Source organism: Vitis vinifera, chromosome 1 (genome assembly GCF_030704535.1).
Source record: "Vitis vinifera cultivar Pinot Noir 40024 chromosome 1, ASM3070453v1".
Lineage (NCBI taxonomy): Eukaryota > Viridiplantae > Streptophyta > Magnoliopsida > Vitales > Vitaceae > Vitis > Vitis vinifera.
Window position 1 is genome coordinate 9,533,631 of NC_081805.1, and position 12,144 is coordinate 9,545,774.

General features: G+C 31.2%; 1 protein-coding gene across 1 annotated transcript; it reads left to right on the forward strand.

Moving 5' to 3' along the window:
* Nucleotides 1-9,082: 9,082 nt before the first annotated feature.
* On the forward strand, nt 9,083-11,587 carry LOC104880072 (uncharacterized). Its single transcript, XM_059736664.1, has 8 exons — nt 9,083-9,112; nt 9,214-9,477; nt 9,763-9,933; nt 10,016-10,126; nt 10,219-10,620; nt 10,713-10,949; nt 11,054-11,307; nt 11,407-11,587. Exons 1-8 carry the CDS (start codon nt 9,083-9,085, stop codon nt 11,585-11,587), a joined length of 1,650 nt encoding a protein of 549 aa, XP_059592647.1.
* Nucleotides 11,588-12,144: the final 557 nt, after the last annotated feature.

Here is a 12,144-nt window from a genome sequence, read left to right on the forward strand (position 1 = left end):
CATTTTTCTAAAGACAATTTCATAAAATGAATTATTACTTTGGACTGTATTTGGCAATTAGTTCTGAAAATAGTTTAAAAAAAAAAAAAGTTTTAATATTTTGTGTGGTGGAGTCACGTCATCAGCATCCTAAACCATGAAATGGTTAAATGTTGCAGGTTAGATGGGTTAGCTTTGGACTACTTATAGGCTATAGGATAGTGGAGAAGTGGAGAAAATGTCATATCCCCAATCATTATCCCTAAATTGTTAGCTACTTATAGCATATCAAAATACTGAACATTACCACCCAGTCGGTGGAGAAAAAAAATAAAAAAAAGGGAAAAAAAAATCCATAAAAAAATGTGTTGAGGGGGAAAAAAATCCATAAAAACTTATTACTATATATTTAAACGTTTGTGATATATATAATTAGAATCAAGGATAAAAATATCAATAATTATATATATATCGCTACTGTGATTTTAGGGATATATCAGAAATATTAGAGAAATATCAATGAATATTTTTTCACAAATATCGGTCGAGCGAAAATTATTTAACATTCATAGGAATGATTGGAAAAACTGTAAAAATGATAAAATAAGCAAGAATACACATTTTAAAATTATTTTGTAAGTATAATTGACATAGATATGATAAAAAGAAAAAAACATAGATAAACAAACATATATTGGTATATTCGATATTTCAATTTTAAGAATAATAAATATGCATTTTGGAAATGAATAAAGTTAGAATTGAGTTAAAAAAATATTTGTTTTTATTGAATAAAAATAATTTATACATATGATATTGCAATAGGAGTTAGTATCAAAATAAAGATCGATATGGTTCTATCATATTATTAGATGAAGGGAGCCTATCTTGTTGAAGACAATATTTATTTTCAAAATTTTAAAATACTTTTATTATAACATGTTTTATTACATTTTAAATGAAAAATGAAATTAATTTATATAAAATATTTTATTTGAGATTTAATTTCTATAATTTTATTAAAAATATGTTATAACAAATTTTTTTATTAACATTAATTTATTTAAATAATTAAAATTATTAATAATTTATCTTATGAAATTAATTTTAATTTCTAAAATATGGCCCATAGAAAGCCAAATTTCTGATTTCATCAAGATGGATAATTAATATATATTTTTATTGAGGGAGGAAAATTGTTCTCATAATTTGTTTCCTTGTTTTTCTATTTGTACTAAATCTAAAAATCAAAAGGCCTCACTTCCTTTGACTCGGCCATGAAGAAGCCATTTCTCCAGTTGCCTTCCACAAGAGAGAATCCCTAAAAAGGCCATTTTTTCCTCTGCCACTCTCTTTCAACGCAAGTACTAATCTGATATGGTTACTATTACTATTATTATTATTGCAATCCCCATTTGATTCCCACAAAAACTCTTTCCCCCATTCCATTTCTGGGAAGATTCTTCCCCGGTTGATTTCGGAGACAATCCATGCAAAACCCCCATGGAAAACCATAAAAAAAAATGTTCTTTTTCTTTGTTCCGTGTGGTTTCTGGATGTGTTGTAAGGGTGTCTTAGCTTTTGTACCATTGGATTTAAATTTTATGAACCCTAACTCCACGATTTTTTGGGCAGGTTGAAAAACTCAACCTTTGCCTGCAAATCATGGTCATATTATCGAATAGCATCTTATGTTTTTTTTTTTTTTAAAAAAAACGGATAGATTTTGTATCCTGTACGTGGGTTGGACTGGTAGGAAATATCGGTCAATTTTCTGAAAAATCGTAAAAATACCGATTAATACCGAAATATCGGATAAATTTTTGAAAAATTACCGAAATTTCTGTGGACCAATAATTGGTTACGAATTTTGTGTTGGAGTCGGTATCTTTCATCATCCACATGGGTATGGAATTGTTCCATTTTTGGGACAAGGAGCTTAACTAAAGTTGGTGAAGTGGAGACAAAGCAGGAAGATGGGAGGAAACTATTCCTTTATTTATTATTATAATTATTAATTGTTAATTATTATAATTATTGAAATGGTCGTCACTTTTTGATTTTATTGACTTAGATGGAAGTGGAACCTCCATATGGCCATATAGGTTGGTGGTTGGCCCTTTAGTTTTTTTATTTTCTTTTCTCCACCTAGTGTACTAGGATTAGATTAGGCATCCTTTTGGAACTCTTATATAAATTTTCAAGGATATTTCCCATCGAAATAGTATTTTATTAATAATTATTATGAAAGCAATGACAAAAAAATTTATTAAAAAAATATGACAAATTTTATGGTAAAATTATTTATTAATCAAAAATAGTTTCTATGAAAAAGATAAACATGAAATATGAAAATTCTAAAATTATTGAAAGAAAAAGATTATAAAATAAATATCATAAATAAATTAAAATGGATATTTTATAATTCTAATTTATTTATTACAAAATTCATTATAAAATATTTTATTGCTATGTAATAATGGTCCACAATTTTCAACCCATTGTAGAAATAAAGCAAAGCTTTCTCAAATTGCATTGGTACGTAATGATGATCCTATTTTTTTAGCCAAAAAGTAGAACAAGAAACATGAAACCTGATGAGAAAAAAAAAACAAACAAGGAGAAAAAGAACTAAGAGTTTTAATGGAGATTGATGTTCTATTTGTTGTTTAAAAGTTCATCTCCTTGTACCAAAAATGCAGGTCCTCCTAGGTTAGCTTTTGAATTTCTCAATCACTAGAGGACAATTTCAAGGGACAAGTCTTGTTAAGGTAATTTTTTACTCTCCCCGGTTTCTCTCTCTCTATACTTTCCAATGAAACTCTAACTTGTCAATACTTCATTTTTTTATAAAGGAAATTGAGCATAAATAATCAAACTTGCAATTGAGTTATTTGATGGTTAGTAGATTTGGTCTAGTGGGTGGGTTTACTTTTAATTTAATTTGATTCCATTGAATGTGACGTTGATGACTTTATATTTTGAGTATTAACTTTTGTTTGTTTGTTGCCAAGTGTAATTAAATTTCTCTACTCATAAGTTTTCAAGTAAATATATTTCTTTTTTCCTCTACTAGGCAAATAGCAAATATGTTAAAGGAATTAAATGTATTTCATTTTAATGTGTTTAGGATACTTAGATAGGATTTAAATAAGTTCATGCATGAAACATTAGACTTCCCGTTCTAGCATCCTTGTATGAAAAAAATTTCTCTTATTACATGCTAAGGACATTTAAGTTGTCAAAGAATGAAAATGGTTCATTGATGAACAACTTTGAAGTTGACAACTTCTAAATTTGTCTAGCATGTGAATGAGACTATTTTTTTCTACAAATGATGCTTGAAGTGTCCAATTGGACAATATAAGGAAAACATAATATCTTTGAAGTTACGCTCTTATGCTTGGTTCATTTTTTAGAAATTTCGATAGTCGTTCCTTTTGTTCTCTAAGTGCATATTTGGACAAGGCTGAATAATATGCCTTCTCCATTTTGTGTACTTGGAGAACTATAGGGAAATGCTGTCGAAATTTTTCTAAAATGAAACGAAACATAATAGTTGTTGACATGTAGGGATTATGTATTCCTATATGGGATAGGAACCACCACCTAAACTAGGAAGTTGGAGATGTTAGAATGCATAAGACATGTAGTATAAGTTGATATTAGTTTAACAAGATAGAATCATGAGAGTTAATTATGTTTCTTGGTTTAATATTTTGATATATAATTTTATTTTAATTTTACAGAAATATGCATAATAAATTATCTTTGACGATTCGAGAGTGAATAAAGACTTAAACAAATGTAAGATATATTTATTTCTCATTTGCATGGTAGGACATCAACTAGATAGGATCATAATTCTATAAGAGAACCACATTTATTACTTTGGTTCAATACGTAATGAAATTAAATGTATTTAATAAGATGAAATATCATGAAGTAATAGAAATTTTAAATTGATAATTTGTGGCATTAACTACAATGACATGAATTGAATAAGACAATTTTTATAATTAACCACCCCACTTTCATATACTTGTAGACAACATGGATATATTACATGATGAATCCTTTTGATATATGATACAACATTAACATTTCAAAAGTGTTAAAACAATTGCTTTTGTAGACAAAAAAAAAAAAAAAAAAAGGTCTAATGCATGGAGCAAGAGCCCTTACTCTTAACAAGTTGATTCTAATGTTAAAATTCCTCATGATTAATTCATTGTGTATTTGAATCATAGAATGGATCGAAGTTGGATGTCTAAAGATAGAATGTCAAGGGAGTACGAGGAAGGAGTTGAATACTTCATTAATTTTGCATTAGAACATTGTCCCAATCAACGTGGAATTCGTTGTCGTTGTATGCGATGTGGAAACTTAATACATCATACACCTAACAAGACGGGAACATATGTTTTTCAATGGAATTGACCAGAGTTATTATACATGGTATTGGCATGGAGAAGCAGGTCTTACTAGTAGCCAACCAACTGAAATGGCACAACGTTATGACACGATGGATTGTGGTGACGTTGCTAGTACAGTAGAAATGGTTCATGCTATAGAAGATGAGTTTATGACAGACCCAATGTCATTTAAAAAATTGCTTGAAGATGCTGAAAAACCTTTGTATCCTAGTTGTATAAAGTTCACAAAACTTTCTGCACTAGTTAAATTGTACAATGTGAAGGCACGGTATGGGTGGTCAGATAAAAGCTTTTCAGATTTACTCCAAATATTAGGGGATATGCTCCTGGTCAACAATGAGATGCCTTTATCCATGTATGAGGCAAAGAAAACATTGAATGCATTAGGGATGGAATACAAAAAGATACATGCATGCCCAAATGATTGCATACTATACAGGAATGAGTTAAATAAAGCATCTTCATGTCCTACTTGTGGAACGTCAAGGTGGAAGGTAAACAAGGCAGGGGCAAGAAACACTAAGAGGATTCTTGCAAAAGTGTTGTGGTATTTCCCACCCATCCCTAGGTTTAAGAGGATGTTTCAATCTCCCAAAATAGCGAAAGACCTAAAATGGCATGCACAAGGAAGAGAAAATAATGGTAAACTTCGACACCCAGTGGATTCCCCAACATGGCAACTAGTGAACCAAATGTGGCCTGAATTTGCTTCGGATTGTAGGAACCTTAGACTTGCCATTTCAGCAGATGGTATCAATCCTCATAGCTCCATGACCAGTAGGCATAGTTGTTGGCTTGTTCTCACAATAACTTACAACCTTCCCCCTTGGTTATGCATGAAGAGGAAATTTATGATGTTATCTTTACTAATATCAGGACCACGACAACCTGGTAAGGATATCGATGTTTATTTGGCACCATTAGTTGATGATTTGAAAACATTGTGGGATGTAGGGGTGAAAGCCTATGATGCACATCAACAAGAGTTCTTCACATTAAATGCTATTTTGTTATGGACGATTAATGATTTCCCTGCATATGGAAACTTGTCTGGTTGCACCGTTAAGGGATATTATGCTTGTCTAATATGTGGTGAAGAAACAAATTCACATTGGCTAAAACATGGGAATAAGAACTCATACACCGGGCATAGAAGATTTCTTCCATGCAACCATCCATTTAGAAAGCAAAAGAAGGCATTTAATGGTGAACAAGAGTTTAGGTTACCTCCAAAAGAACTTACTGGAGATGAAATATTTACAAAGGTTGATATGATTCATAACTCATGGGGGAAAAAAAAAGGCTAAACAATGTGAATCCTTTGCTAATCCGACAAGTTGCTGGAAAAAGAAGTCTATATTTTTTGAACTTGAATATTGGAGATATTTTTATATCCGACACAACTTGGATGTCATGCATATAGAGAAGAATGTTTGCGAGAGCATCATTGGAACTTTGCTTAACATTCCAGGTAAAACAAAGGATGGAGTAAAGTCTCGACTTGATTTTCTCGAAATGGGCTTAAGGCCTAACTTAGCACCAAGGTTTGGGTTGAAGCGAACTTATCTTCCTCCTGCATGCTATACTCTTAGTAGAAAGAAGAAGAAAATACTATTACAGACTTTAGCTGATTTGAAGGTTCCAGAAGGTTATTGTTCAAACTTTAGAAACCTTGTGTCCATGGAAGAGCTAAAGCTTAATGGTCTTAAGTCCCATGATTATCATGCACTTATGCAACAACTACTACCAGTAGCAATAAGATCCGTGTTGCCTAAGCATGTCAGATATGCCATTACAAGATTGTGTTTTTTCTTTAATGCGCTTTGTGCAAAGGTGGTGGACGTGTCAAGATTGAATGATATACAACAGGACATAGTGGTGACTTTGTGCTTGCTAGAGAAATATTTTCCACCTTCCATCTTTGACATCATGCTTCATTTAACAGTGCATTTGGTAAGAGAGGTTAGATTATGTGGACCAGTGTATATGAGATGGATGTACCCATTTGAAAGGTACATGAAAGTCCTCAAGGGTTATGTTCGAAATCATAATCGTCTAGAAGGGTGCATTGCTGAGTGCTATATCGCAGAGGAAGCCTTAGAGTTTTGTACAGAGTATTTATCGTGCATGGATGCAATTGGGATTTCTTCTAGTGTGAAAGATGAATGGAAATGTGGGAAACCATTACTTGGTGGTCGTGCAATAACTATTCATGATTACAAATTGGTGGAGCAACCACATCATTATGTTCTACAAAATACAACCATTGTACAACCGTTTATTGAGTAAGTGTCATATATGTGAATATTTGATTTTAAAATTCTAACTAATGTTTATACAAACCATGACTTGCCTATTTTTGCTTGATAGTGAACATATGAAATATTTGAAGACAAAATATCCTCGTCAATCAAAGAGAGTGAAGTGGCTAGAGGATGAACATGTGCGCACATTTAGTTATTGGCTTAGAAAAAAGGTATGAAACTATTCATACTCCCCTTAAAATTTAATGCTTACAAAATTTAAATTACATTAACTTACATATCATTAATGAACCTTATAGGTTTCAGATGACATAAGTAAGAAAGAACCTATTGAAAAGGAACTTAAGTGGCTTGCACAAGGACCAAGACAACAAGTTCTTACGTACCTTGGATATATCATTCATGGTTGTCGTTACCACATCAAGAACCATGATGAGGCACGAGTCAACCAAAATAGTGGTGTTAGTATTGTGGCATCGACCATGCAAATTGCAAGTTCCAAAGATAAGAATCCTGTGCTTGGTGACATGTGTTTTTATGGGATTATCACAGAGATATGGGACCTTGATTATAACATGTTTAACATTTGTGTTTTTAAGTGTGATTGGGTTGATAGCAAGAATGGTGTCAAAGTTGATGAGCTTGGTTTTACATTAGTTGATTTGAGCAAGATAGGACATAAATCAGATCCTTTCATTTTGGCAATGCAAGCCCAACAAGTTTTTTATGTAGAAGATCAAGTTGATCCAAGATGGTCTATTGTATTATCAAGGCCAAAAATGGAGTTGTTTGACATAGAAGGTGATGACAACATAGCCGACAATTGTATGGAGCATCACCCATTCGCGAATGGGATGCCTAATATTAAGTCTTTTGATGAAGTTGAAGATTATGATGAAATTTGTATGCGTACTGATTGTGAGGGGATTTGGATTGAAAATTAAGCTTAATACTTTTTTTTGGTTGTGATTGTGATTACTAAGTGTATTATGTGATTTTTGAGTTATTGTTAATATACAATATGATGCTCAACAATGTTATGTTTTTATTTTATTCTTGTCAAATATATTTTTATTATTATATACTTGCTAAGCTATTCTAAATAAATGTAGTTAGCATCATATTTATATATTTTGAATAGTTTGAACTTTCATTTGAGCTTAATTGATATGTAGTTAAATAAATGTTGCTTATATGTTGATATTGTATGTTTAATTTAAGATTAGACAAGATAAAGCCATTACTCACTTATTTCATATTGATTCAACTTTTAAATAATTTAAGGGGTAATTGCATTGAAGGTTTCCATAGATTTGAATTAAAAACTTTAAATCAAAGTGTTAAACTACGTACTATGCAAAACAAAGCAAAAGGTTTTATGGGAAGATAGATTGAATCCACCAACCCATAATGAACCGGTTTGAAACATTAATAAATAACATATATGAATTAACTGTAAACATAATAACAACCTACCTTATATGAAGTTGATCTTCGTTAGGAGTCATCTAACAATGGAAAAATATGTTTTAATTGATAGTTGAATATTCTTATTTCCAACTGAAATGGTGTATGAATACCATAATTTTTATTTTCTTGCTCTTTCCTTTGTTTTAGGTCACTTGTTTATGCTAGAGAACAAAACTTTTGAGAGATAATTGATCAAGTTGCAATTTTTGTGTAATTGAATAACATTAGTTTTAAAAAATTCAAATAAAGTTTCATTAATGTGAATTTGGTGGATTTTTTACTTTATGTGAATTTAGAGAAAATCTTCTTCAATTTATTTTACTTCAACGAATGTAGTCTTTGGTTTGTTATTGTTAACTATTAGTGACATTACTCCATCCTCAATATTGTGTAAGTGAAGCCATGTATCCTAGAATCATTAAAGTTAAGGCAACCACATCTCATTACATATGATTAATACTTATATGCTTAATAGTAGGAAAATCAAACACCTTGCAATGCATCCTCAACCCACACTTTTAAACTTCATTTTATGAGTATTGCATCCTAACTAGAAACATGCATTCCAATTAGGACCTTATAACAGTAGTGACTAAAATAGATGTAATTTAACTAAGCTATAAGTAGAATGTGTGTGTGTGTGTGTGTGTTTATAAGATAAGTCATGGTAATTTTCTTTAAACTCGATGATATGTTGTTGTTGAGGTTTAGCAATAGATTAGCCTATTAATTTTATGCATATTTTATAATCAACATTTAAGATTAATTTTCATGTATTGCAAAGTTTGTACAACAATGATTTATTCATACTTATGAAATCATTTCGTAACTAATTTCTTTCGATTTAGTTGAGATGCATTTTCAAGTGTTGTTTATTATTGCCTAATTCTGAATTATTTGGGAACTTGGGAGAAAAGTGCTACATTTTTACGGATGGCTCCACCAAGAAGAGATAAAAAGCAGGTAACTATTAAAATATCATGTTTTACTTTTGAATGTAAGATATATATATATATGTATGTATGTATTATGAGATTAATCATATTCTTTTGATTGTCATGTAGATGGATGAAAAGGAAGGAAAACAGAAGATTACTTCACCAAAAAGGTTAAGAGGCCCAACTTTAAAACCTGAAATTGCTAAAAAGAGAAGTGAAAGACTGAAAATTGACATTCAATATAATGATGATGGTGAGGGAGTGGGTGAGGGATATGTACAACTTGTATCATACATGGGTGTGTTAGCACGAACCATGGTGCCAGTTTATCATACTGATTGGAGAGTAGTGTCTGTGGAATTGAAGGAGAAATTATGGGATTGCGTTAAGGTATATAGAAATCTATTGAAATTATTTTTCTATATTTTGTGTAGACTGACATGATTATTAAATAATCAATATCTTCTTATAAAGTATGTAGTAATCTAATGAAATTATTTTCCTTTATTTTGTGTAAATAATCAAGATCTTATATTTTAGGGTGCATTCTTGGTTGATGAGAATAGAAAAAACAACGTCATATCATCCATTGGGACTAGCTTTAGGTCATTCAGGCATAGATTGACACAAGAGTATATCCTGCTTTATAAGGATAAGCCCGAGTATCTTTTGCAGCCACCAACTGAATATAATTACATTCCAATTGAAGACTGGAGAAAGTTAGTGGCTAATAGGTTGTCAAAAGAGTTTCAAGTTAAATCAAAAAAAGGAAAAGAAAGGAGGGCAAAATACGTTTATATTCATCGAGTGAGTAGGAAAGGATATGCAGGACTTCAAGAAGAATTGGTAAGTTGAATTAGTATATTTTATTTTGTTGGACATTTACTTTTGTAAAGTTTAAGTACTTCACTTTTTTGTTTTTTGATAGATGCAAAAGACAGGTTCGAGGAAACCTATTGATAGATGGGTCTTGTGGAAGCTAACAAGATTGAAAAAAGGTGAATATGATGAAGTTACGAGGCCTGTAGTGGAAAAGATTGTAAGTTGTCAAACCTATACTTAGTTTTAGTCAATTTCATTTGTTTTTATTTATTTAATATGACTTTTGAAGTATCTTATATTTTTTTGGAGGATGAGTTGACAAAGGCTGTTGAGGAAGGAAAGATCACATGTGTTGGCCAAAAGGATATCCTTACTTTAGCATTGGGTACATTAGAGCATCCTGGACGGGTTAGAGGAAAAGGTGGAAAAAAAAAGCCCAAACAATTCTTCAACACACCAAAACCCACAAAAACTCTTGAAAAGGAGGAATGTCAAAGGATGTTAATGGAGAAAGTCAAGAGCTTGGAAGAGGAGATCATTGCTTTGAAAGCTGGAAAAAAAGAACCCCTCACACCCCGCTCTGAAGTGAGCAGCACAAACATAAGGAAACAATTGTTGCAACATGAAGAAATAGGAGGGAAGACTCATGATAGTGCTCATGTGGAGAACCTATCAGCACAAGGGACTCGAAAAGCTTCTCCACTAACTCAGGTATATATGCCTTTTTCTAAGTTAAATTTATAAAAACAATATATAAAATAACTATAATGAAAGACTAAGGATTACAAAATATGTTTTTACAGGTTTATAAATGCAAATTAGCTCTTGAAACTGAAGATAACATTGTTGCATATGGAACTTATTTACGAGATTCACAGATTTCCATTGATGGTGCTGATATATTAGTGGTCATCCTTTACCCTCTTCAACCTAATGCACTTCTTCCATTCCCACTTTCTGAAAACATTAGGACAATAAGGGAGGGTGTTGGATATGAGGTTTTGTGGCCTATTGCATTTGTGATAAATGATGATGATGAGGTGAATAACGTTATACCCAAACTTTCAAAGTTGAGTTATATTTTCCTACACTCTTGGTTTCTTTATTAATCATTTTAATGTCATGCATCTATTTATGTGTTTAGGATGTTGGCAAGAGGAAGAATAAAATGAAGAAGATACAAGCATCCCCAAAGAAAATCAAATATGAGAATCCTAGAGATGTACAACTATTTTCTAAAACAGTTTCAACAATGTTGGAGGGTAAATCGGCACCCAAAGTTGACTTTCCAATCAATGTTTTTGGGATGAAATTTCAAACTTTCCTCTTGACAAGTGAAATGAATGATGTAATTTCTGCAAAAGAGTTGACTATGAATTGCATATGTTTCTATATTTGGTGAGATTTTGTTGTAAATCTTTATGTTACATTCATGATATAAATAAGTAGAAGCTGTTTTTTTGTTAAGTAATTTTAAATTGGGTGATATTTCATTAGGCGGTTGCATGAACATCTGGATGAGACACTACAGGAGAAAATTATATTTATTCATCCAGGAATGGTGTCCAAGGCTGGAACAATAGCCCCACAAATTGAAAAAAGAGCAAGGTTCATTGTTGATCGCCTAATTGACTCCAAATTGGCAGACTTGGTTTTTCTTCCATATAACCCAAGGTAAGTTGTTAATCATAATTGTTTTTAATTTCTTAGCCTTATAAATGCTATTTATCTAAATTATATGTTAATATATTGTAGGTTTCATTGGGTTTTGGTTGTAATTGACCTCAAATCACAAATAGTCTACTATTTAGACTCGCAATTGCAACAACCATACCAAGATATAAAAGATATTGTGAACATGTAAGCCTACCATAATTTTAGTTTTCATATCTCAAAACGAACACTAATGTAATCTTATTTTTTGTAGGGGGTTTCGAATTTTTGTATCTCAAAAGAAGAAAGGATCTAAAAAAGAGCTCAAGTGGATGGTTGTTGAGGTTACATTTTTTTTTTTCTCCTAAACTTTTTGAAGACTTACCTACATTTAAGTTGCTTTCTTGAATGAAAATTTACTTGATTTTTGAAATGTAAAGATTCTATATGGCTTTCTCTCACATGAATATATACATATATATATATATATATATATATATATATATATATATATATGAATTTTCTTAGTTTATAATTGTTTTTGTTATTATTTCCTATTTCTAACTTGAGTTGAGAAGGATG